At 38.7% G+C, this 27,138-nt stretch overlaps 1 protein-coding gene across 4 annotated transcripts; it reads right to left on the bottom strand.

The window, feature by feature from the left end:
* ngef (neuronal guanine nucleotide exchange factor) lies at positions 1 to 26,820 on the bottom strand. Of its 4 annotated transcripts, none has more exons than XM_072393141.1 (15): positions 26,162 to 26,814; positions 22,769 to 22,874; positions 17,164 to 17,505; positions 16,704 to 16,768; positions 10,826 to 11,076; positions 9,547 to 9,707; positions 9,274 to 9,426; positions 7,158 to 7,287; positions 6,913 to 6,987; positions 6,235 to 6,324; positions 5,326 to 5,483; positions 4,201 to 4,359; positions 1,691 to 1,770; positions 1,504 to 1,608; positions 1 to 1,352 (listed from the first exon to the last, which is right to left on the bottom strand). In XM_072393141.1, exons 1-15 carry the CDS (start codon positions 26,376 to 26,378, stop codon positions 1,102 to 1,104), a joined length of 2,343 nt encoding a protein of 780 aa, XP_072249242.1. In that variant the 5' UTR covers positions 26,379 to 26,814; the 3' UTR covers positions 1 to 1,101. The 4 variants fall into 4 exon arrangements, 3 of the variants coding, with proteins under 3 accessions (XP_072249242.1, XP_072249243.1, XP_072249244.1); XM_072393142.1 differs by having other exon boundaries at positions 22,769 to 22,853; positions 26,162 to 26,813; XR_011917163.1 differs by having other exon boundaries at positions 1,261 to 1,352; positions 1,504 to 1,597; positions 26,162 to 26,820.
* Positions 26,821 to 27,138: the final 318 nt, after the last annotated feature.

A 27,138-nucleotide genomic window follows, 5' to 3' on the forward strand; every position in this document is an offset into this window, starting at 1 on the left:
TGAAACAAAATCATTTTAATATATTGCACAACGGTTGATCATCTCATGCATAAGAACAAGAAGTCTTGGTTTCTAATCTCTACAGATGCATTTGTTGTTGTTTTTTTCCTATATTGATCATCTTTTAATTACAATTAAGTTAATTTAGCTCATCTCAGTTTATAATTTACAAAGATAATTTACAGTGCAAGTACAATTGTTACTCACAACACATTCCATGACTGAAAAAAGGATTTTTTTAACTGATTCATGCAATCACCATCCTCTTTGCACAGCCCATGTAGATGGCCCTCTGATGCGCCAGGGTTTTACTGCTCGGTTAAGGTCATGGTTGGTTTAACTCTTATTATCGGGATCAGAGGCAGAGTAGATGCATATCTTCACTGAATATAGGTTCAGGTAAACAGATTTTGTGTGCGTCAATTCTGACAAAAGAACAGCAGAAGACAGAAGCAGTAAAACGATAAGTGACACCAAAGCACAGCAGACAACCTCAGTATAATTTATTATCAACTATACTGGTACAAACATAAGTAAAATATTCATTTTTTCCAATTTCTTTCCCGTTTTTACTCGTTAGTTTTTGCTCAGTTTGAAACATTTTGTGGTATGCATGGACCGCCAAATTTAGGCAGATCCTTTCCTTCTTTCTTTATGCTTTGTCTATGTACAAGTGCTTCTTTGTTCCTTTTGTGCAGTGTATTGATTGGTAGAGCTGCCATTGCAACCTAAAAGATGAACGTTTGTGCTTTGGAGATGGTGTTGACATTCAGTGTTGGCAACTATTTAACAAAGCAATAAACTCAAGTTCTAAAATGTTCTGAAGGATGTTGGCAGAAACGGTTTTGGTTTCTTGTAGTTCTTACCCAAACACATGCAGGAGTTACACACCCCACTGTGTGGACCTACAAATCATCCTGTACACATTTGCCTAAGATAAATAACATAGCTTGCACAATGTCATTGACTCAATGAGAAATGGGGCTTTGTAAAACCATTGCACATAGTAAGATATAATTTAAGATGAATTTAATTACATCTGCCTTAATTATTTTACTCTGAGTGCATTTACTTGTGAATGATGTCATTCAGCATTGTTACTCATTCACTGTTCTCCTCCATTTGTTCAGTCTTAGAACTGGAAGAGCTGTGGCTCTTTGGTGTACGTCTTCCTGCCTTTAAACCAATCCTGGCTCCAGTTTGCGGTCGTACTCCACCTTCATGGGCTTGTTGGATCCTAAAGGCCTCTCTCAGGTTCTGAGCTCGGACCTCCTTGCTTTGAATCTCTTCTACGAGTCGACTAGGAAACCAGCCCCTCTCACCATCATGAAGTCTTTCAGCCATCATCCAGCCTGAAATACAAACACAAAAAGACCAATTGTGGCATCAAGATGGAAAAAATGTGGATAAGAATGCATAAGCCAAAACGTGACAATGGTAAATACTTTTTTTATTAGTAGAAAAATCTTTTTTTTGTTTTGTTTGTGCCTCTACTGAACTCACCGTCGTTTGTTCGCTCGAGGAGGTTCATAACATCAGCCATTTCAATCGAGAGCTCATCTGGCTCCTGAGCTGAGTATGACTGAATACACTGCACCTGTGGAGAGTCTGATGAATATTACAGATAGTTTTGAGTTCATGTCTCCATATGCTTTGAACTGTATGCAGTATTGGGATTTTCTTTTCTCACCTGGCTGGTGGGAACTAGTAGACATGAAGCGTGTGCGCCTGTTTGGCGTGAGTGCACATATCCATCGCAGCTTATCACTCCTGGGACATTGATTTCATTTATTAGTATTCAGTTAAACAAATTCATACCATATTACTGTGTTGTATTCTTCCACCATGTCTTTGTCATGTTTTCTTATATCATTTGTAAAGTAACTACCATGTAGAACAAACCCACACTTTAGTACAGACATGTTTATGTTTGTTTTATTAACAAAACTCAAAAAAGATGTTTTGTATGTGTATTCAGGAAAAAACCATGGATTGTTTTTTCCTTGCTAGGTTTAGTTTTTTTCATTGTTTTCAACAGTCCTTACTTGTTGTTCTTGTGTTTTATTCTGTCCACATTGAATTTTCTAATACTTTATATTAAACTATGTCTATGTCTGCCTGTCTTCACATTTTATCCCTGGTGTCTTATGAATACTCAACCCAAGTTTTTCTTTTTATTTCTGTTTAATTCTTAGAATGAATTATTATTATGATTCCATTGTTTATTTAGTTGTATGTATTTTAGGCTAAGTCATACATTATCTTGTTGCTGTAATTGTCATTTGTATGTAAGTAGCAGCAAAATGATGGTAAAAGTAATGGTTTTATAAATGCTGATGTCATTTTATAAATGGCATCAGGAACACCAGTATGAAAGCCATGTCTTTCTGTTGGAACAGTGGAGCTAGTCTGAACTCCAGCACATACAGCTGTATACACATGTACGTCTGGGTGATTATTGAGAACAGACAGAAGAAATGAAATATTCTGTTCTGTTTTCAGTATTTGGATTTTCTTTAATCTTCTAGATCAGGGGTCGGGAACCTATGGCTCGCGAGCCAGGTGTGGCTCTTTTGATGATTGCATCTGGCTCGCAGATAAAACAAAATATTCTCACTTGTTTTAATCCATCCATCGATTTTTCATGTCCTGTTCAGGGCTGCAGGAGCAATTGTCCATTATTTTAATTGGATGATGCTGGACTACGTTGGCCGTTGCAGCGTAAAACAGGTAAACGCTCCCTTTTGAATCAGTCTGCTCGGTCATTAGTTCAAAGCTAACCCTTCGACGAAGAAAAAAAGATGACGAGTGTCGTACATTTCAGGCCGAATGGACTGAAGAATTCGCCAAATTCTGCGGTGTGTCTAATTTGCAAAGACAAAATTACATCGATGAAACGGTCGAATGTAAAGCGACACTTCGACATGCGCCATGCTACCTTTGCATCAGAATACCCGGCAGGAGACAGCAGAAAGAAAGCGTGCCAAGAGCTACTGAGATACTAAAATATATTATATGGCTCTCATTGAAATAAATTTCCAATTTTTTTGCTTTCATGGCTCTCTTAGTCAAAAAGGTTCCCGACCCCTGTTCTAGATCTTTAACTTTTGGAAGGATTTGGGTTTGTTTCATCAGTTAGTGACATAAATCTGTTTAAGAGGTTTAGTAGGTGAAACAAATAAAGTATTTTGTGGTGTTGTTAATAATTAAAACTTCTAAAATATAACCCCAACTACTTCTTTGTTAGGATAGCAGAAACCAGAGAAGTTCTAAGCTACTGATTTAATTTAGTTTATGTTATCCTCTGCATCAAATCTGTGTCTATTAACACACAACATTAATAAAGCCTGGTGTTTAATGTAGTGGAGTGGTACAGAATAGAGTATAATGTTGCTTAAAATAAATACTAAAATAAAGTATTTAGATCTCAAAATCTAACTTAGGTGCAGTACTTGCGTAAATGTACTCTTTTCATAACTGAAGCACAATAACCAGCATCGTGACTTTCAGGAGCAAAGTTAGATTAAACTGTAGGGATTTATAGCATTTAAATGCTATATTTAGTGCTTTGTATGGACATTTCCATGTCTTTAGTTATATCTAATAATAAAAAAGGACACAATTTAAGATAGTGTAAGGATACAGAATGTGTAAGGATATTAGAAATACTGAGAGAAAACTTAATTAGATATGGTCTTTGATGATTTGACTTTGGAATAATACTTCATTTTTATTTAAACTATCAGTATCATCACCAGTAAACTATCTGTGCATTTATGGCAGCAGGGCAAGATAGCTGAGATAACTATATGAGATCCATGACAGCAGTAGATGATTAAAATTAAATCTAATTATTTGTTTTAATGATTTAATGAAAATAAGAGCTTACTGTAACTAGCAACTTTATTACAAAGGGTTACATAAAGTACTGGGTTGCATCTTAAATCAAAGTGCAAAGCAGCTGCTGTGATCTTTGCGTCGTTTCACGTGTACTAGTTTTTTTCTCTTGAAATAAAATGCACCCATGTTATTTTTTTACCCCTGTTCCTGTTGGGGAATTCAACATATGCTGTAAAACTTAAACCTTGAGTCCTGAAAAACAAAAGGTGAGCTCATCAAGAGTTTGTTTTGTCAGGAAAACAAAGTCTGCTCTGCAAAGATTTAGTGGTATCCTTAGCTGGTCATGGCTCAGATACTCACATGCTGGCGGTCTTGATCATGTAGATGATTGTACGATCCTCTTGGTTCTCCAGCATCTTAAGATTGAAGACATTGGCCAGCTGCTGACCCTGGTTTTCAAGATCTTCTGTTCTTAACATGGCCCGTGTGCAAGAGTCAAGAACTTGGAACTTGTCCCCGCTAACAAAATATAGCCCGAATTAACTTTCTCAGTTTTTATTACAAGACTCAAATTTATTTTATTTTTTTTTCAGCTTTTCTTATTCCAGGTTCCAGATGATATTTCTTACACCTGTATAAAACTAGTCTAATCAATAGTTAGACAGTAATCCTTCCTTCATGAAGAAAATAACTTCTAAGGCTGAAACTCCTGTGTTTCAGCACAGGAACTCGGAATCATTCTTTCGTGTCCTTGTTACAGCTGAAAGCTGAGCTGTAACAGTATCTGTGCCGCGTCTCCTCGTCATTGTTTCTTGCATTAAACTTCTAACCTATAGCTTGAAATTAAATGTATTTTCAATCCCACTAAGATTCCCATTGCAAAATGTAAATGACACGTGCACTAGTCCTACACTGTTGTAGAGATGTTCTGGAGCAGCGGCATGTGATGATGCAAATGTTCCCAACATTTGCTCCAAACTACTTGTGGAGAAACTCCACCTTGCCCCTTGTGTAAAACATCAGTGAATGAGACAATGGACATTTAATGTCAGCTAATATTCTACATAATTTGTTCCAGCTGAGTGATTGAGCGCGCGTGTGTGTGTGTGTGTGTGTGTGTGTGTGAGCTTGCCCTTTCTGCTGACCCGCATACTCGTTATTCTCAGTGTGTTGTATTCTCACAGTTATTTCCACAGTAAAATGTTTGTACTGTGTTCAGCTTTCCGTGCCCTCTGGACAGCAATCCCCCCCGCACTCTCACATCTCCAGCAGAAAGCCTCCCGCTGTGAGGTGCGAGTGTGCACAGCAACAGAAACAAAGTCCAGAGCACATTGTTTGTATTTTTTCCTGGAAATCTCCTGTGTTCATGTGGGGATAACAGCTTAAGAGAACAATAAGGTAGGATTACTGTGCAACTGTTGCATTAGACTAGAAGACTTACAAAGTGACTACTGAAGATTAAAAAATACTTTACCAAATGCTTACCTGCGCTTGGTGAACAGTAGCAGATTGTTAAAAAGGAACAAGTAGACTGGTTGGTGGAGCTTACGACTTCGCATTGTCTTGGTACTCTTTGGTCCAGTCATTAGCTGCACCTCGCCCTTTTTTAGCAACCAACGAGAATGTGAAATGATGGGCACAGACTAGGAAAAAAAGAAACATTAGGGATATAAAGAGAATTTGCTTACATTTCTAAAATCCACTGTGCTTTATTTATATCGTTTGCTTTTTTTTTAGTGTTGACATTTGTGAGCAGCAGCGTCCGCTGTGCTCCCTCGTGTCAACAGCCTCTGTTACGCTCTACTCTCGTCCTGGTGAACACCCAGGTATCTGTAGTCTTCCACCACCTCTACCTCCCCTTCAAGGATTTAAAGAGCGGCTTATTCCTACTTCTTCTAAAATATAGAAGAAGAAATATTTTTGGGTCCACATTATCAGTTAATGATAGCCTCGTGTTGTAAACACTTTATGTGTAAAAAAATTCTAACCAAGTGGATAAGATGAGGTGATTGGTCCACAAAGTCCGTTTTTTGTTTTCAACCTCCTGTCGATCATTTGTGGTTTACGCTCATCGTTATGTCATCAGACCCCATGCATAAAGTTGGTGTTGCCTTAGCATAGCATGCTAACATCACAAATTGCCTTCTTGATATATTTGATTAGAAAAAGTCTTAAATGATGTTATGAAATTCCTTTAGTTATGTCTCAGTATGTAAGAGGAAAAAGACACATTGACATTAACCTGGCCTTTTTGTATTGCCCATGTTCACATGCACAGGAAAAGTCATTAAACAGCTCACCCTATAATTAGAAGACAGTTAGATCTAATTCCTCCTGAGCTGCATTTGTCCTAAAGAGATCGGTGAAAATGCAAAACATTAAAACTTAGTTTACCTTGGATTTAAATTCCAGTGTTTTCTCAATGCTGATGAGCTCCTCCGTGCGACTCATTTTTCGCACCCCTTCGTTGCACTCTTTTACAATCTGAGGAAGATAGAATTTAAAACCCTAAGCCTCATAACCTTTGAATACATATCATTTAAAGGGAATTTCATTTTTTTAACTTAATTCAGCCCCACAAGAAAATTATATTTTTTTAAATATTGCCAAGGAAAATAAACTAACAAATAAATAAATACATGAATAAATAAACAATTAAAAAGTAAAGAAAGTAGCTGAAAATGACCATTTTGAAATAACACTGGCTGACCCATTAAAACTAAATGACATTCAAGAACACAAAGACTAACGTCTCTGCATTAGACAATGAATGGCTTAGAGTAAAATGTAATGTAAAACTTAGGTGTAATCTAAGTTATCTAAGTAATCTATGTCAAAATTAAATAAAAAGGTTGAGACTAGGCACAAATTTTCCACAACAACATCGCTAGCCTGAGGAAACAGAACAACTTAAAGTTGCTCAGCTATTTGTTTACATGCTTCTAAAGATTTCTAAAATCATGTTGGCAAAAAGATTTTCATCAACAATCAGTGCAAACTTGGCATCATAATGATCACGATACAAAAGAGTACACCATGACTGGTACACCAAGCCAGTTGATCGGTGCTCACCTGCTCCAGTTGCTGATGTGCTTTTATGGCATTTGCCTCCCTCTCTGAGTTTTCCTCAGCTTTTTTCAAGATGTTCTGCAAAGAGAAACAAATAAAAAACAATGAAAAGCTTCTAAAGTGACACCAAAATATTGTTTATTGCCACAGCTTTTTACACTTTTGGATGCTTATCTAAACTTGCCACAAAATCTTAGCAATTCACTGTAGGCTATCTGTTCAGTTATAACACAGGCTGGCACACTCACTTGTACAAGCAACTTGAGCCTTGTGATCCTCTGGAAAGGAAGGATGAGAAAAGAGGTAAAAGACAGGCCCCTGACCCGTGAATGTCTTTCCAGTGAAGCCATGGCCTCCCGAAATGCCAAGTTTTCCTCTCTGGGTAGACATAATAACCATACAGCTCTGTCATACAAATGCACACACTATATCTTCTTTTCACTGCAATGACAGAGAAAAAGACACTTCTACACTACGTAAGCTCGTAGTTTAGTCTGATCCATCCAGAAATAAACATTGCGCTCTGGTTGTGTTGACTGATATTTAAGTAAAATATCTCTAAGCTCTTTACCTTGTATCCTTTTTTATTTTTATTTTTTTAACCAAAATTGGGAGCCACGGGAGAATTATCATTACCTTTTTTTCAACCCAACGTCACAAGTGAAATAAACATGACAATTACTTTGTGTTGAAATATCAGTTGTTGGCGCAAATCCTGGAACAATGCGAACAGAAAGTCAAGCAGCAGCTTTGTCATGATGAACGTGCACATTGTCAGGGTGTGGTACACAAGACTTTCCTTGTTGTGGTGAACACACCGATTCCAAAGCTCCACTAAAGTAGACTTTCAAGGACCACACAAATAGCATCATAGGAGGAGGACACGATGGGTGTTGGTTGAGCAGATTTAGGGACATTGCTTTTACTTTTTTGATCAGTATGTGTTTTGTTAGGTTTAGGCATAGAGCCACTTGGCTGAGGTTAGAAAAATAAATAGTGTTGGCAAACTGAGGTGTCTTGAACCTTATTTCTGCTCCTCTTTAGATTTGCAAAAGCAGTGGCTTCATCGCCATTACCTGGGGCAGTGTTTGTCACTATGGTAACCAAGCAGGTTGGTCTGACAGTTGGACATAAGAGCATGACTGAGCATGACTCCTAAGATGCTGACAGGTCATTTTAACACATTACATCTATTGTTCATCTTGTAAACAACAGAATGCTCTGTTACAAAATACTAAAATATTAAAAATGCTAAATCTATTTGAAAATTAGGAGGACAATCAAACTAACAAAAGGCAAATATACTTTCATCCAATTACTATGAAAGGAAGTAGATTAACTAAAAACCAAAATTGCAAACAATATAATTGCAATCTGTATGGTATTTGATCTGGTCAAAGCAGATGTAAAAGTTGTGAGGGAAGGACTATCATCCCTGTCAGATGAAGTATTGCTCATAATTTACCAAAAAAAAGGTGAAAGAGCTAAATGGACATGTGTAAGGACGTGGAGGGCAGAGTAAGAAGAGGACGTTTGTGAATTTGTGGGGTACCTGAACATTAGCAGTCAATGTCAAGATTGAGCTGTCTTATCACAGTCTAACACAGAGAAAAGCTGAATCCACACCATGTGCTAAATTTCACAATCAAGAAGATGCATCGGATATCATGAGGGCAATTAACTTTTAACTGAAAACTAATTGCTGTTCTCCCACTCCCAGAGTGGCAAACATCAGGAAAATTCAGATGAAGTCAGGGTGTCCAGTATGGTATTTTCTTTTCTGCTAGACTCCTTATTCCACCAGAAGCAAGAGTTTGTGGATGTTGATAAAGCTTGGTACTATGTGAGAAAATGATCCAGTGAAGACAATGCCTTACTACATCGCAATATCTTTCCAAAGACATCATAATTCTTTTAGATTTTTAATCTTTTGTCTTTTAATATATCACAGTTCACTAGAAAAGGTGTTATTCATTACACAAACTGACCTTTAGTATAAAGACATAAAGAATAAGATGCTTCAGGAATCCGGGTGTTATCTAACTAAACCTTTTGGTTTTGTATCCAAGGTAACCCTAAGCCACTGTGACATTCAAAAACCCTTCCTCTCCAATCATGTATTCTCTCTCTGTAATCAGGCAGTACAAAATTCTATTCAGAACAATGATTCAGACAATGATAAATCACCATTTTCAAAGTAAGAAATCATTTGTGCAGCATACTGTATGAGAAGTGGTAAACTATAAATTGACTCTACTTATATAGTGCTTTCTAGTCTAGTTGACCCCTCAAAGTGCCTTTACACCCAAGCCAGAGAAGCATATCTGCATTATAATGCATTTATTCATAAAACAAGGTACTCACAAAATGCGTCTGTAGTTCTTCTCCTGGTACACCTGGTTAATGACATATTTGATAAAGACACGGAAGTCCTCTACTGCGTGGTTATAAACAATGTCACACACATCAGAAATCAGAATAGACTTCTCAATGCGGTGCTCAAGATCCATTAGGAATCTGAAAATGTTAACAGACCATTATCCAAGGATAGAGCAAAAGCTGATGGGCTGCTACTTTACAGTAGAAATGTAGATTCCAGTGGCACACTGCTTAAAATGAAGTTGGCCCTTGTCCTACCTTTCACTGACTTTCATGACTTCCTCAATGTTGGAGAACAGGAAATGCATGTCGGATTGGCTGAGTGTGTTGAATAATTCAGGGTTGCGCAGGAAGTGTGCCTCCAGAATTTCCAAACTCTTGTAGTAGGATGCTTCTGAGGTAATAAGCTCAAACATGGCCTAGAGAGAAAAGCAAAACATTTGGCCCCATCAACACTTTCACTGAGCGGTTGATAAAATCACACTGATGCCACGCTTCACGTGTGATTAAAGCTCCCTAAATGTGCATTTTCACTTCACTGATTTTGACTCAGAAAATTATCCACAATTGATTGAAATAGATGGAAATAATGGCATTTTTTTTTCATTATAAGTAATGTTAACATTAAAGTTTGTATGAGCCTGTATACAGTGCATAATAATATAAATTCATCTTTCGATTTTTTTTGAGTAGCCAGTTACTTTTCATTTCCTCATCAACTAATGGTTTTGGCTCAGTCATAAAATGACCTAAGTGTGGGACTTTGATCAAGTAATAGCAGGTGGTTCTATTTGTATGCAGTTCTATTTGTTTGGTCCTTCTTCCAGTTATCGTCAACTATGATAAAAATAATAACATATATAAAGGAATAATAAAGGATACGATACAATACGATATGAGCTGAAAAAGAGGAGAGACAGAAAAGAGGAAGTGTGTGTTTGCCAGTTTATATTTATTTAACATACCTAGTAGTAACTAACCGAGTTAGTGAGACAAATGATGATATAACAAACTGCAATATAGAAAAACCTCATCTTGTTCTGGAAATAGAAATTAGGTTCAGAATCCCAACTGACAGTGGGGAGATAAGAAGCAGTTCTTCAGCAACATGGCCTGAGACTGTCAGAAAGGTCAGTGTACCTGACCTTTAAACACTTTATCTTCTTTTAGGATTCCTTATTTGAACAAAATTTAGTCATAGCACAGGTAACTTTTATGAGGTTTTTGAGTAGTTTTCTTTATGTAGAGGTCTGCACTGATGTCTCACAAAAAATCCTATTATTCAGCACATGCTGTTAATAGATTAGGGTTCAGAAATATTTTTTCAGGTTGAAGAATCTATACGTGTTTTGAGAATTGAGCGTGTGCCAAGTACCAATGTTGTTAAGTCCTTTTTCTTTGTGTTGTTCTATTTGCTGTGCTGAGTTTGAGATCCACAGCTGGGAAGTATACTGACCAGACACAACATGAGAAACACTGACAGGTGAAGAGAATAACATTCATCGTCATGCTCCTTCAGACTCATGAAATTGCTCACCTCTTGCATTATGATTTCATTTTGTGATAACTGGGTGAGAAGGCCACTGGCTTGTACTGCTTCCAGGTTCTGCCACAAACTTAATGATTGAGCACTGTTCCTCAGCTGAAGTTGTAATGCTGGTGGGGACATTACACCACACTCTGCGACCACAGTTCCCGTCCTATGTCCAGGATAAAGGTTCTCACGTTGCCGCCGTTGCTCGATCTCCTGCTGTTTGGAAGTGTTCCGGTATTCCTGGTACAAAAAAGCTAAAGGGTAAAGAGACAACCATTGTCCATTAGTTTCTTGATTACAGTTAGTTTGAAAACTTACATTTACAATATCTAAGCTTAATACAGCAGCAAAAAACTATGTGAAGATACACAGATCAGCCATAACATGATGACCAGCATAATAACGAGCAGGCCCTCCTCATGCCATCTGGTTAACAAAAGCTTTTAGATATCTGACAAGTGTTAGACTAACAACCAAATTGTAACACTGCATTGTTACGAGATGAGCAGTTTTACTTACCTGTATGCAAACTCTATGTAGTTTTAATGTTATGACTTACCCACCTACACAAGCACTGACGGCAGTGCTATCTATATAATTATCCTTGATATACTAAAAATAAATTAGTATTCACAAAGAGCAATTAAGTATGTCAAAACATCGAGTCACTTTGGACCCATCATTGTAGCGAACACTGAAATATTTAAAAACATTTGTATTTCAACATATCATATAATATCATATAATATGCTTGCTTACTGTTTAGAATGAACAGCTAGAATGATCCCCCCCCCCCCATGTTTTTTCACAAATCACACCCTGCCTGTAAGACGAATAGCTTCTTCGGTCCTGCATCTCTGGCAGAAAAAACACTGATAACATTGTGGTTGAGACAATGAGAGTGTTATTTCATTATTTAAGAAAGCTCCTCAGCTAGTGACTAGTAACTAACATTAGCACACTGTCAGCTCCTGGCTGCCGGGCGTAGGTTATAACAGCCTTTTTCTACTCATGTTGATCTTATTTTTGTCCTTTTTAGTACTGTTTTATTGTGTTTATACTGTCTTTTAATGTTTTTATGTTTTCTTAGTGTTCAGCACTTTGGTCAGTACCTGCTGTTTTTAAAGTGCTTAATAAATAAAAGTGAGTTGGCTTGGTCTGGCTTGATGTAGTGTGCAGCTTCAGTTTACTTCTGTCTACTTTTGGTGTGACAAGTTTATAGTTCACTATATGGTAGATGAAAAAAATTAAATTTTGTACCGCACTAAAAGAAAGACTGATTCCCCATATATGTTGGACGGGGGCTTTGGTCCAAATTGACCTGCAAATATGACTACAACCACTGGATTAATAATGTCATTCTATTAAAAGACAATGAAGACAGGACAAATACATATATATGTAAATCTGTTGATTTACATATATATACTGAACTACTAGTCCAATACCATCACATGAACAGACACTTAGCCCTGTTGAATCAAACATGAAAGTTGAGCTCAAGCTTATGGTTTAAAACATACATAATGTGTGAACTTTTTAGGTCAGATTACTGTATTTTCAAATAACTAATCACCTAACATAACCTGGTCCTTAGGTAGGCATAATGTTGCATCTTTTGCATCAAGCCTTTCCAACACAGTCTGAACCATCGTACATTTGTCTTGTTTTTTTTTCTTCTACCACTTTCTGCCCATAACTGCTGGACACTATTTTCCATGCGTACACCTCCAGGAGTCTACTTGATTCATTTGTGAGTGAGGTTGGCAAGCTCTCTTTGGGTGCTTTAAATCACAACTGAATACTCATCTCTTCTTTCATTCTGCATTGTTTTCTGCTGTGTTTCTTGCTATGTTGCCACCTTTCTTTTTGTTTTTATGTTTTCTCATTGTGTTTTATCTAAAGCAATTTGTAATGAATTGCTATTTAAGTGCCAAAGGTGCTATCTAAATAAAATGTACCTTACATTACCTGGATTTATAGTAATATCTCACGTGACCTCCTGACAAAATCAGGCATGTGTTCCCAGGCTGTATAAACAAACTAACTAAACTAACTAAAACTAAGACTTTTATACACTGGAGATGTCATGTGGTTTGTGGTTTGGGTTTGGTTTTTCAGTCTGTATACAGGATTAAATATTTCCCCCATTTATCTGAATTCCCGGGTTGCTATCCTCACTCTTCTCCTCATTCTTAATCACGTGTAGCTCATCTGCTTCGACCCTCAACGTTTTCTGGATCCAGATCTTATTTACTGTTTGGATATATGTTTTTTGGGCTTCATTTAACTGCAGATTCCGCACTTTGGGTCCTCCATACACAATGCTAACATAAAATGGAAAAAAAGGAAAGGGGATTGGCTGCAGCAGTTAATCAGGTTGCCAATGTTGTATTTGAGGCATGTTAATATTGAACATACTTTTAATGTAAACATAACAAACAAAACATTGTGTGGCAATAAATGCTAGCTAAGTCAGAAGAACAGATGTTAGCCTTTAAGAGGATAGGATATAAATTCTCTGCTGTGATGCAGAAAGTGAAGAGGTGAAAGAGCTATTATGGAGAGATATTATATCTCTCACTAGGTGGGTGAAAGTTTGCAAATGTATGAAGTGACTTTGAACAAAGGGGGGGGCCGTTGCATAATCTTCCACAGTCATATACCACAGATTGCTTTGGTGGGCGTAGAATTACATAAGAGAGAGTGAAAGACACACGTACAGAACAAAAATGCACAGGCAGATAAGACTGTAAGTATGTCTGTACTGTACTGTTGGATTTCTCGATTTTAGGTATTCTTGATCTTATCATTTTAATACTGGTGTAGGTAAACTGCTTGACTGATCCCTAAACCATTTTCTGTGAGCACAGGGATTTGGCTACTCTATCAGTCTGTCAGTTCAGGAAAATATCACCTGAGAGAGGCACTTAAGCTAATGTCTCAAATCTGTTTGCATGTGTGTTGCAAACACAACATGAATAAACAAGGATTTGTAAGATACATATCTTAAGTAGACCAAAAAACCTTTGCCTACTGGTTATGTGCATAATCTTTTTAAATACATTTAATGGACGAAGTACAAATAGAGAAAGTACAAAAGTGCAAAGTAAGAACAGGTTAGGCATTTTAAGGTGTCAAATAGATGTTAAAGAGATGAGTCTTCAAGAGATTACTGAAGGTAGAAAAAGAACCCCCTGCTTTGATAGCACTTGGCAGCATTTTCCCCATCGTACAACCACAAATTAAAACATTCTGGGACACCAACAAATAGATTGTTGCAAATTTGTCACAGTGGCAAAAGATAACCACTGAACTATCTTCTGTGAGGACAATGCCACTTCCCATAAGCATAGGCGCTGATTCCATAGGTGCTTCGGGGCAGGAGCACCCACAGAGATTCCCGAGTACCCACATGTGCCAGGCAGCCTACACTTGTCCTTGATTTGCTAATGACCACTCCGCTGCCTATTACTGCGTTACGTTGTGATGTCAGATAAACCGCCAAAAAAGCTGGACGGCAACTTGCTGTTAAACTAACATAGTGGTTGATTTAGCCAACAAAATGGACAAATTTGTCACAAAAATACCAAAAATATTCACGGACCCTACCGTGTCAACGACTAAGGACAGTAGCAGTGCAGATGTTAGGCAGGAAAAAGGTCAGACTTTTCAAGCTAACTGGAAAGGTAAATACCCATGGATAGACTACGATGCTGCAAAAAACAAAGTATTTTGTGAGGTTTGCACTGTTGGATTGTTGATCCTTTATCTTCATCAGAGCCTTTTGTGTTACATTGACTCGTATGCATCCGCAGAGTGTAGACCGTGTGTGTTTGTGAAAGAGAGCGTGTGTGTGTGTGTGTGTGTGTGTGTGGGCGTGCACATGTCAAAATAGCAACGAGTCGTGCAAGTATGTTGAGCACCCACCAGCAGAAACACAAATCAGCACCTCTGCCCATAAGTACATCTGTACTTTTCCAAACCTTGGATGAACAGGGAAATCCAAAGCCTGCTGACATTGAATGACAATGCATTCCACACAGGTGATTCAGTCTCCTCAACTGCAAGGACCCACCTGAAGAGAGACTTCAGGGAACCTAAGCACTCTTACAAAGCAAAGATAGAGCAGCACTTTGACAACTCTGACCCCAGATGCATGTGGTAAGGCATTAAATCAATCACAGACTATAAAAGCAACTACTCTTGTCAGTCCAGCTCATCCAACTCAACCCTCCCTGATGACCTAAACCAATTCTTTGCATGTTTCAACAAGGGCACCCATCACCACCACACTAAACTGCTGGAGACCTGATCACATGGCTTAGTGCTCAGTGAACATGAGGTGAGACAGGCCCTCAGCAACATCAACCCCCGTAAGGCACCTGGGCGGCATCTCTGGGCGGGTTCTGAAACACTGCAATCTTCACTAGCCTGTTCAACATCTCCCTGGAACAAGCCAAAGTCCCAATGTGCTTGAAATCCAGCACCATTGTTCCTGTCTCGAAGCAAGCAGCCATCAAATCCCTCAATGACTATCATCCAGATGCCCTCATGCCCATTGTAATGAAGTGCTTTGAGCATCTGGTCCATGCACACATCAAAGCTAACGCCTCCCCTCCCTAGACCAACCCCAATTTGCATACAAGGCAAACAGGTCAACTGAGGATGCCATCTCACCGGGCCTCCACACTGCCCTATCACACCTGGAGGAATCAAACAGCTATGTGCAGAGGTTATTCATTGATCACAGCTCTGCCTTTAACACTCCTCCTATACTCCCTTTTCACACAAGACTATGTACCCACGCGCAATACCAAGATCATGGTGAAATTCGCAGATAACACTACTGTGATAGGTCTGATCTCTAACAGCAATTAGAGAGCCTATAGGGAGGAGGTGAGGAATCTGGAACGCTGGAGCCATGATAACTATCTAGCCCTAAACTCCAGGAAGACAAAGGAGGTGACACTGGACTTCAGACGGCGGAGACAAGGGGACCACCAACCAATCAACACTGGGAGAGAGATTGTGGAAGTAGCCCAGAGATTCAGGTTCTTGAGTGTACATAACAAAGTATGTGGCCGAAAAGGGTGTTCAGAGGCTCCAATTTCTGAGGACCCTAAAGAAGGCTCAGCTACCGCAAAAAGTGCTGATACATTTCTACAGGTGTACCATGGAGTCACGTACTGCATAACAGCAGGGTTCCCTAGCTACACTTCAGACAATAAGAAGGCCCTCCAACACATCATCAGGTCTGGCCAGTGGATCATCGGTACCCATCTCCAAACATTAGAGGAGATCCATTACACCCGGTACGCACACAGAGTAAAGAACATTGTCAAGGACAACACTCACCCAGAACACAGGTTCTTTACACTATTACCATCTGGGAAGCGCTACAGGACTCTACTCACCCGCACAACACAGCTCAAGAACGTTTTTTACCCCACCTCCATCAGACTTCTGTACTCACTGCACCCCCTGTCCTCCTCTCAACTCCAGGACTTACTGCACCCACTACTCTTAGCACACACCCCAGCATGCAATTAATTAACTGTATTACCTCTTTCACCTGCTCCTGATACTTTATTTATTCCTTGCACTTTGTGATTGTAAATATTTAGGTATGTTTGTATATTTGATTTATATATTAGTTGTACATATTTGTTGTACATTTTTATAATCTTTATAACCCTATTTAACTACTACTCTGCACATCTTTTGGTTTGCTCCTACCAATGTCTCACTGTACTTGTATAGTGACAATAAAGACTTCTACTCTACTCTACAGCTATACCACCATACCACATCCACCCACAGATAAATTATTCCACCCATAGATAAGTGGGTGGTATAATTTATCCTTTGACCTACTTACGTATGTTTTTGATGATTTTGAGGTTGCTGCTTTTGGCTTGGGATTGTTCTCCATTGCTCTGCAACCTGAAAGGAAAATAGAGAACATACATGTTAGTGCAGACAAGTGTGTGTATATATATTAATTAAATTAATTATGCAAATGAGCACAGAAAATACAAATATGAATTATCAGTGCCTATCCCCATCACAGCTTAAAGAGTTAACTGTTGATTTTGATGCCTTTTTGCATGGGCTATATATAATATAAAAGCATCCATATGAGCACCTACTCAGTCACTTCAATATCCAATTCACTGTCTCAATTTGTTTTGCATAAAAGTTGAAGTACAAATAACATTACACATTTCAGTTAGCTTGTTTTGTGTTTGATAGCCATTTCACAGTTCAAACAGTATAAAAGCATCTTTTCTGAATTTTATGCCTCAAACCTCTCTATCTCTAATTTAATTTGATCTGACCTGAGGTTGATGTTATCCTTGTCTGCTCCGTCAGAACTTGGCTGTTGTGAGTCCATTGTTTTTCCTTCAATCTCCTGTAAAGTGCAAGCTGCTGCCGTTTGCTCTGAGAGCTTATTCATTTCTTCGCTATAAATGCTGTGAGTCCGGTAAGTGATCATGTTAGTTGTGAAATCTTTATGCTGACTGTTGGAGGCAGCTGATATGTCCACACTCATCCCTCCTCCCACTCCTCTTCTATCCATAGCATCCCTGTTGTTAAAAGCATATCTGCTACCGGCCTCACCATTGCTTGGCAACAAAGCTCTGGAATGGTGGAGCCGTGGCAAATTCTGGGGGCAAGATCTATCATGAAAAACAAACAAACAAAAAAAACACCTTAAAACTAAATTTTATTTTCCACCTGGAAAACAAAATCATTCAAACCTATGAGTATGTTAACCTAAGAAAAAGAAATGCACCCACGTTCAATTCCAAGACTTTATATAACAATACACTATTAAAAAAAATCAGATCTTTACTAGTTCTTAGGATGAACATCAACATGTGACATTTTGTTAATAATTTATATTAGAATACTAAGCCAAAAGGCAGAAATAGTGGGTAAAACTAAGTAGTTCTACACCTTATTTTTCAATAGGGTGTAGAACCACCTTTAGCATCAACACCTTAAAGTAATCTTTCACTGCAGTAATTATTATCTGTCTCTGACATTGTTGTCACGGAATTTTAGCACCTGAGGTCTGTCAATATTTGAGTGTGCAAACAGAGTTTCTATCAAGTTAAGGACCATTGCAACGCTGTTATTCTTTGTCAGTCATTCTGTAGTAGATTTGTCGTTTATCGTTGTCCTATTGCGTGGGTAAATTTCAGTCAAGCTTGTGTTCTCAGAGAAATTTGACTCTATATATCTAGAGATCTTTGGTACAGAGGACTTGGTGGTTGACTCAAAGACTTTAAGGTGCACAGTTCGTTCATCTGCAGAACAAATCAAAATCACAACCCCTTCACCACTGTGCTTGACAGTTGGTATGAGGCATTTATGCCTGTATATTGTGTTTTCACTAACTGTAACCCAGTTAGTGAAAACCAAAGTTATGCCCCAACCCATTTCTTCGCCTGCCTACATTCCCTGTCTACTAAGCAATGACTGGTTCTAATATTGGTGTAGCCATACATTTATACAGCCAATTTGTTATGACTGTAAGTCCAATAAAACTCAGTCAAAATAAATAAATTCATCCATACATATTTGAACAAGAGAGCAGTTCTTATGAAAGCCAAAGGAAACATAGCAGGTTGTATGCACATGTAAGTATCCTAATGGTGACGTATTCACTTTCTCTGCTCTCATCAATTCAAAGCTGCGAGCCTGGCACTCCCAGTGTGGCACACAACAGGAGCACGGCTAAGCTTCAGAAGCTTGTCTGGTTCCCTGGCCTATTTGGCCTGCAGACTTCCAAAGCGAGCAGCTCCTGCAGCAAGCACGAATCTGGTTATTGTGGAGCCATCGTTTTGATTTGCCAACCGTGCCAACTGGCTTTTTATGTGAAAACTAGCTGCTTCTTCCGCACTAATCACAAAAATTCTGAAATATGTCTGCTTACATATATTGGCAAGGAATAATGAGTAGATGAGCTGGATTAATTCGTGAGGAGCAAAGTTGAGCTGAAGCATTGCAAATGTTGGAGGGGCTACCCTGAAGCTCAGAGAATCAAATTCATGATCAGGGGATAGAATTTAACAATTTCTGTGGAGGTTCGAGGGCTGCTATATTAAGAGACCTGGGGCCTCATGTACAAAGACTTGCATGGATTTCCTACTGAAACATGGCGTACGCTCAAACAAAAATGCCAACGTACAAAAATATCCGGATGTATCAATGTGTGCGCATTCAAGCACATTTCGTTTGTTCATCCCAATCAACGCAGAATTGAGCGCACATGTTGGAGTACCCGACTCCTCCCTGTCCACGCCCCTACTTAAATATGCAAATCATATTTAAATGAGCCGTGCACCTGCGATTTGTTTGAACAGAGAGTCGCCACAACTATGGGTGACACTGCTCTCTCAGGGGTGGTGGGTGTAGGAGTGTGGGTGACTCTGATTAACCCCGAGGTAAATATCTATGTATTTGTGTAACTCACAACAAACGTGTTCATACAGTAACCTAGAGCAGAAGTGCGCCAGGGAAAAGGTGAGGCTGATTAAGACATTTCACACTTTACGCGCGGGGTTATTGACATTTGCACACAGAGACGATTAGGGGCTTTGATAGAAAGATCTTAATCTGTAGTTTAACCAGCAAAAAACAGCAAGTTACTAACTTTAACCACCAACTATGCTGCTGTGAAGATGGGATAGAAATTGGGGGCGCACATGCACGTCACGGGGAATAATATCAGGACAATTACGCAAATAAAGTTACTCACCAAGAAGCTACCCATCACGCACAGTGCCAGCTTGTAGTCTGTTCTCAACAATTCTGTAACTAAATGTATGAACCAGGCCACCCCCACAAAGCATTAATGCATCACAAACTATCTGTACATTGATGGAATGAAAATGTTTCCTGTTGATATATAAATCCATCATGTGATGGGCTTTTATATCACTGTGTGTGCAGTCGATAGCTCCGATTACAATAGGAAAACCGGCTCTCGCTTCAAATTGCGCCTGAATTTGTTGGCCTGAATTTGATATACCTGATAATTCCATCCCACTTAGCTGGCATGGCTCGGCTCAGGGTCGACTAGCACAGTCCCAATCGGTTGGCTAGCTCCCTCTGGAATGCCCCGGTTGCTTAAACCCCAGTGTGCACATCACCTGTGGCACAAGCAGCGTATGGCTCCTCATTGTGTTGCGCTCCAACGCCGGCCGCAGCTCTGCGCACAGTTTCAGGAGGATTGCCCTCAAAGCGGCTGATGAGCCAGTTGTCATCATGTCAAATCCTCTCAGTCTCTGAACACACGCTTTCTTCCAATTGCACCATTTACAATATCTTCCAATACCGCTAAAGCAGTCATTGTTTTTAATGGTATGCATTACAACACTTTGTGCATGCTTTTATATCCACTCGTGTAATTGCAGACACATGGGTGTGTTAATTGTTCATCAGTGTTAATTGTTCATCTGTCTCAAATGTGCACATCACTCAGTCTGAGGACAAATTGTGTTCACATTAATTTATTGTAACAGTTTCCCAACATCACCTCTAAGTGTCGCCAAAGAAACAACAGCTGTAATAAAGTGCAGACGACAGCCCTGAAGTTGGCGTGAGGCACTGCACATTTTTGCCTTCATTTCGCACTTGATACATCTGATCGTTGACGTGAAAAAGTGTGTACGCCACTTTTTTGTGAGTACGCACCCTTTGTACATGAGGCCCCTGGACTTGCTGCTCGATGGGTGCTTTGCAGATTGACTACTGCATGGAATAATGCTGATGCAGAGTTTAGTATCACCGCCAGCACCCACCTAATGTTTCAACTTTCAGCAGAGACAGCTGTAATTAACAGATATACTACTGCAAATTTATCATTGCCGTGCAGTCACTCTCTCATTCTGCAGCCAATCGGGTGGATTGCGGCATGGCATTCCTGCCTCAAGAATTTGAGTTGCATAATTTAACAATACAACCTAGTACTATAATATTATAGAATCTTTGTCCACAGCATGAAGGTGTCCAGAATATGTCATATGTGCAGTTTGCATTTGTAAAATTTAAGTGCTCTTATTTGGTTTGAAAAAAATGCAGCCCTATTTACACTATGAGTGTGATTATTAATAATAATAAGAAGAAGAACTTGTGTTTGTGTAGTGCACTTGAGTTTGACCCACCTAGCCAGGTGTTTAAAATATTATTATTATTATTATTGTCCATATTTTTTGCTACCGCATTTCCTATTTGTGAACCTTTTACCATGATTACCATGGGGACACAATAGCAATCATTTTACTAATGAACTGCAAGCATGAATGGGTTTCAGTTGTTAACAAAAGTTAAAAAATTCATGAGATCAGGTTAAGGAGTGGCTTCAGTGATATGTTAAGGATATGTTAAAGTGTACTATCCAACAGTGGGCATAGGTCAATATATCTGTTCAGGTACATATCTCTGTGCCAACAAGTTTCAGTGTCAGTGGAATGCATACTGTGGATGACTTACACATTATAGCTTGACTTACACATTACAGCACAACAATAGGTGCGTTTCCATCAGCATTGAGAAGTATCGCATCGGAAAATTATGATGGAAACGTCATAATTCGACGTAAGATCCCCTGATTTGCACAAATGAAAATACGCTCGCCAGCGCCGGGTTTTGGTTGATTCGAAAGAGATTGAAACAGCTGTGTTCGCATCAAGTCTGACGTAGTGCGCATTTCCTGATGATTCGAATCACTTTTGGATGGAAACATGACTTCTGACTGCACAGCACTACACACAACCCCACTTAGAAAAAAATCACTTGTATGTTCAACTTGAATTTTGTGTTAATATTCTGTATAAGCATGCAGATGGTACTGAAAATATAACATAATTTTTCCTATCAAAATTATTCATTTGTGTTTTTATTTTTTTCTTTAATGGTTTTATTTCAGTATCTAATATATTATAGTGTATTTTCATTTCAAAGAGGTTGCACAGAGCAATTTGGGTATTTTTAGAGGCCATTTTAACGTTTTTGTACCATATTTTGTGCTAAGACCAGCATGCCTCGTTGGATGTTGCCTGTTTTGTATCACATTTTCTGCCTAATATCTGGCAAGTAGAACACAATGAAGGAAAACAAAGACCCCCTCACCCCCCAAAAAAGACATTTCAAGTAAGCTCTGTGCATGCTTTGAGTCAGTTATTCAACTGGTGCTCACTGAGTGCTCAGCAGGGGGCAGCTCATTGCTCTTTTGTTCACTATCACAACTATGGATCATAGTGGAGGATTGCTTATATTGCATGTTATATTCGATATTTCAACTGTGAGACCATGCCTCACTGCTGGTATCCACAGCTAAATTTAGTCAAATAGCTTGTTCTATTGTACTTTCTGTATTTCCCCCCTCTTAATTCCTTGTAATAATATTGCTAGTGCAAGACTGTAAAGTGATAAAAGCAAACAGACACATTTCCAAAGAAAATTCCCTTGTTGTGGTTTTATATTCTGAAAAACTAGTGCACTGTCAGCATTTAAATAGTTTCCCTTTGTTTTAAGGCTTGTTTTAAAGCTTTTATTAGAAACAGTGCAAAAGTCAACATTCTTATAACAGTTTTGTTTTAGATAAAAAGGGAAACAGTGACTTTGACAAAGAATGCTTTCACATTTAACTCATCTTTTGTAACCTCAAGCTGCAGATAAGTAAGTTTATCACAGCACTGGTTCTTGAACCTCTGGCATTCTACTTCTTGTGGTCGCAGTCATATGAGATTGTTGTTTTTCTGACAAGAAATTACTCTTAAGAGAGACAAGACATGTTAGTGTGCTAATTACTGACGTATGACAAAAGTGTGTAATGTGTTTAAACAAGGATTGTACTGTATGTGCTTGTTTGTTTTATGGGTGTGTTTGTATTCAGTAAAAGGGTTGGGCGATGTAGGCATGCAGACTCACCGTTTAGTCCCTGGTAACAAAGGTGATTTCTGGGCTGAGGGAACATAAGTGGAGGAAACTCCTGCACTATTGGAGGGACTGTGGTCTAAGCCGGAGATAGTAGAATCTGGGGAGCAGTGGAGAGAGAGAAACAGTCAAATGTTGATGATAGTTATGTACGCCAGTGAAGAGAGAAAAAAAATGAATACAGCAGTTATTGCTGCCTTATTAAAGGCATACATTCATACCCTCACATACACAACACAGTCCTCCTTTGGAAGCCTTCCACCCAGGGACCAGTGTCTAAAATATTTTTAATACCAAATGTCAGGCTTGTAGTACTAAAAAAACAAAACATCTCTGATCGACTGAGTTAGGATAGCTTTTCACTTCAGCCAGTACACCTCAGTCATCTCATAGCACAGATTTGTAATAGTACATCAGGAATGACTTAATAATTCCATTTGTAACAGTAACTTATGATCAACAGCAGCATGTCCATTCAACATTGGTTTTGAATGGTTTCGCATGGACTGTAGTGGAAGAGTTTCCTCTGTGAAAATTCATTTTATGGTAAAACTATTGTCCAAAAATGGAACAATCCTAATTTTTGTGGGTCTTTAGACAGCCTACAAAATACAGAAAATCACCTTCAGTGATTAAACTCCCACTAATAATGCACACTCTGAAGAAAAGAAAAAAGAAATGCACAAGTCTGAGTGCTTTTTACACAGATACACTCACAAAGGGAGGTAGAGAAATAATGCAATTCAAAAGTTTAAAAGAACATCAACTGATCTGGAAAACAAAAATGTTTGGGGAGTTATGCAAATAAGGCACAATAAGCAATTTTCATTCTAAAATTCATGAAAGTGGCCAAGTGGCGACTCAGATCTGCCCTTACTGGCAGGGTATGCGTCACAGACATTTAAGTTTGCTTTAATTAAACATTCAATAAAAAATATTTCTGATCAAAATGTTCTCTCCAATTATTGACTTACAGACATGTGAAAAACAAAGCAGATCCACTGTCAAGTCTAAGGCTTTATGTATTTGGACATAATAAAAAAAGAATCTGTTCTTTATCAGGTTGTTTATCATGTAGGTTAATGCAAACTCAGATAAACAACAACACGTGACATATGACACTGTGTCATCATCTACTTAACAAAAGCTAAGCCAGAATGTAGAAACGTAGGAAACTAACAAACAATTATTGACAAAGAGAAGTGAAAAATGATTGAGTTCACTTCAGTGGGGTCCAGTTTGAGTTTTCATCCTATTATTAAGTTGATGTTCAGTGATGTCACGAGTAAACACAGAACTGGCAAGTGCTGTGAAATAAGACCTGAAGTACACCAGGAAAGTATGAAATACCAACATAAAAGCCAAGAAGGAAGTACTTTCCTTTATCATGAGGACTTTGAGCCAATTTTGTGATGCCACATGTCTTATCGTCTACTGGTGTGCAGAAGTCAGGATCCAAAGTAACAGCAATTCAGTTCCTTCCACATCAGTGAAAATGTAGGCCACCTTTCATATATGGTCCAAGTGCCAAGTTAAGTGTGAGTATGGATGGTTCCTTTAAATGTTCAGCTCATGAGACCCAGCAAAGCTACATAATTACCCTGCACTAGAACAGGTCAATCTCGGCTCATACCACACTGCTACCATATGACTAAAACACAGCTATAGTTCACAAGTATCAGTTATCTAAAGGTTTTATCAACTTTATGATAACTCTGTTGGTCAGTCAGCAGGATCAGTCAATCATCACACATGATTAACACATGATGCATTTCATCAGGACACACAGAGAGATACTGCCCTCTTGGTTGTTAGTAGACCTACAATGTATACTATAAACAATAAATTGAATTGGATGGAACCGAAGTGAATGCGACAATGGATCGGATGTAAGTGCCCTGAGGTAACAAAATTAATCTACTCTCATCTACTTCCAGTCTTCGCTGTTTTAAGAAACATCTTTGCGCTATAGTCAGCTGTGTCAATGAACCCACCCTGAATCACCTTCTTCCAAGCCACCAATGACGTCACCTTCACATTCATTCTTGCCCTTACACCCCATACTCCTTCATACTATCTAATACTGAGAGTCTGAATCAAACCAGTCATCACAAAGGGTTTTGTCTTTGCCTGTGAAATGAGCTCTGAATTGCATAGGCAAAACTTTGAATTAGATGAAATAAGACAACACTACATAGCAATGCAATGTGGGAGGACCAAAAATAAATATGAAGCCATTAAGAAAATCTCGAATTATAATGGATAGTAGATATATTATATATATATATATATATGTGTGTGTGTGTTTTTTTCTTAGGGTAAATATGGCCACTGAATTTACTACCGTTGCAGTGAGAATTGGTAAGCGCATAAAACAGTAAGAACATTTTGTTTGTCAGTGTGCAATATGTTCTAAATTTATTAGATATACAATCGCAGTAACGCTCTTATGAGGTTTCCTTACAAAATGCAAAAGACAAATTTGTCAATTCCAGACATAAGCCTGCTGCAGACTGATTCTAAAATTTTTTAAATCATGATAAGTAGTGCACACTTACCTAGCACCTTTTAACTTTGTCTCAGTATGTTTCTCATTTACCCATTGATACCAATAATCAGAGCATCTCTTAATCTTATCTTACACATAAGCAAATCTAGGGCAACATGAGGTTTATTGTCTTGTGCAAAAGAACTTCATTACCTGGAGAGTCTGGGGACTGAACTCCGACCTGATGGTCAGAGGAAGGCCACTCTACCACGTGAACCTGGCCCTCCCATTTGGTTACCAAACTTTTTTTTTGTGTTTTCAGCCTCAATATTTTATGTCTAAATTGTTTTCTTTTTTGACTGCCAAGTTATGTATTAATTAATCACCACCTAAGCTGCCGGGCAAAGTCTGAGCTCAAATACTTTAGTCGATGTGTTTGCTGTGGCTCTGTGAACATTGCACAGTGTCGCAGAGAAATGTCTAAAGTACAGGATACATTTGGTTATGGAATCTATAAGAAATCTGTGATCTGGAAGGACAAAGAAAGTAGATCAAATCTTCACTGATAGTAATTTGCAGTCCCAACAGCATATCAGGAGTGTTAACCAGGCCAAGGTTAATATTTGCTTGATATCATAAAGTCAGAGGCTGACCTGAGGAAAGTATACATGTTATAAAGCAATAATAAAACTGATGCTACTACTATGTGCAATTCAGACAGAACTTGTTTCTCAGGTTGATTTCTACAAAAGAATAATAGCAATGCCAAGCCTTTGTTTAATTTTCAAAATGAATAATGTCAATCGTAAAAGAAATGGCCTACAAAGTCTATTGTTTTCAGAACATGCCAGTCAGTAAATTAATTTGACTGGCTCCCCAAAGTCACAGTGTTTCCTTACTTTCAGGTTGCTCAGTTGAGACCAGCTTCTTCTTCCTCATTGATCGGTAAAAACGTGAGTTCCTGCGGATAGGCTCTCTGCTGAAACCAGTGTTGGAGTCGTCCTCATCATCGTCGTCCTCACGGCTTTGTGGAGCCGTACCTCCTGCCCGACGTTTTTCGGTGGTTTCCTGTGCCTTCTGTCCCCACTTGCCCCTGAACAGGGCTGTCACAGACATTGTGAATGATTCTTATTCCTTTCTTACAAAAGTCAAAATGTAAAATGTTGCTTGACCTCGAGGAAACTGGTTGAAAGAACTTTGTCATAATTAGCCAAAATCCAAGAGCAAATCCATAGCTACGAAAAGAAAACGCTGCTGAAATAGAATTCCTCAGAATGCACCCAGTAAAAATAAGAAATTGGTGATGAGAAAAAGGTTCCTCTCCTTTCTTTCTGTCAGTGGAACAACAGTGTTGTTAGCTACATTGGCAGCCTGTGGGACCAGAATAGTGTAAAGTCTATTTCTGCCTTTACTATAATTATTGCATTTATGACTCCCTCTCCTACTCTTTGTCCCTCCTCTGTTTTGCTCTCTCTCTCTCTCGGTTTCTCTCTTCGCACACCCAGTTACATGCTGACATTCCTGAATGCCTGGCCTTCCCATCAAGCTTTTCTCTCTGCTCTAAACCTTTGTGTTGTGGAACCAGAAAAGCCACCTTTTGGAAAACAGCCTTTTCAGTTCCATCTGGTTTCAGTGTTTCTCTGAGCACTCTAAGTTCCTTTTCTTCTTCAGGTGAAGATTCAATTATTTAGCTTAATTGGAGAAAAAAAAAGCAAATATGTATTTGAAAGATGAATGGATGTTTTTTTCCTTTTGTGGAAAGTAATGTGTGCAGTGTTCCATGTCCTGCTTAGCCAGGGCCCCATGTTGCAGTTTTAGTGTAGTCAGCTGACAAGGAGAGTTTAAAGTTCACATTTTCCCTTTTTCCACACAGCCA

The sequence above is a fragment of the Leuresthes tenuis genome, unplaced genomic scaffold (assembly GCF_036924035.1).
Source record: "Leuresthes tenuis unplaced genomic scaffold, fLeuTen1.0.hap1 SCAF_9, whole genome shotgun sequence".
Classification (NCBI taxonomy): Eukaryota; Metazoa; Chordata; class Actinopteri; order Atheriniformes; family Atherinopsidae; genus Leuresthes; species Leuresthes tenuis.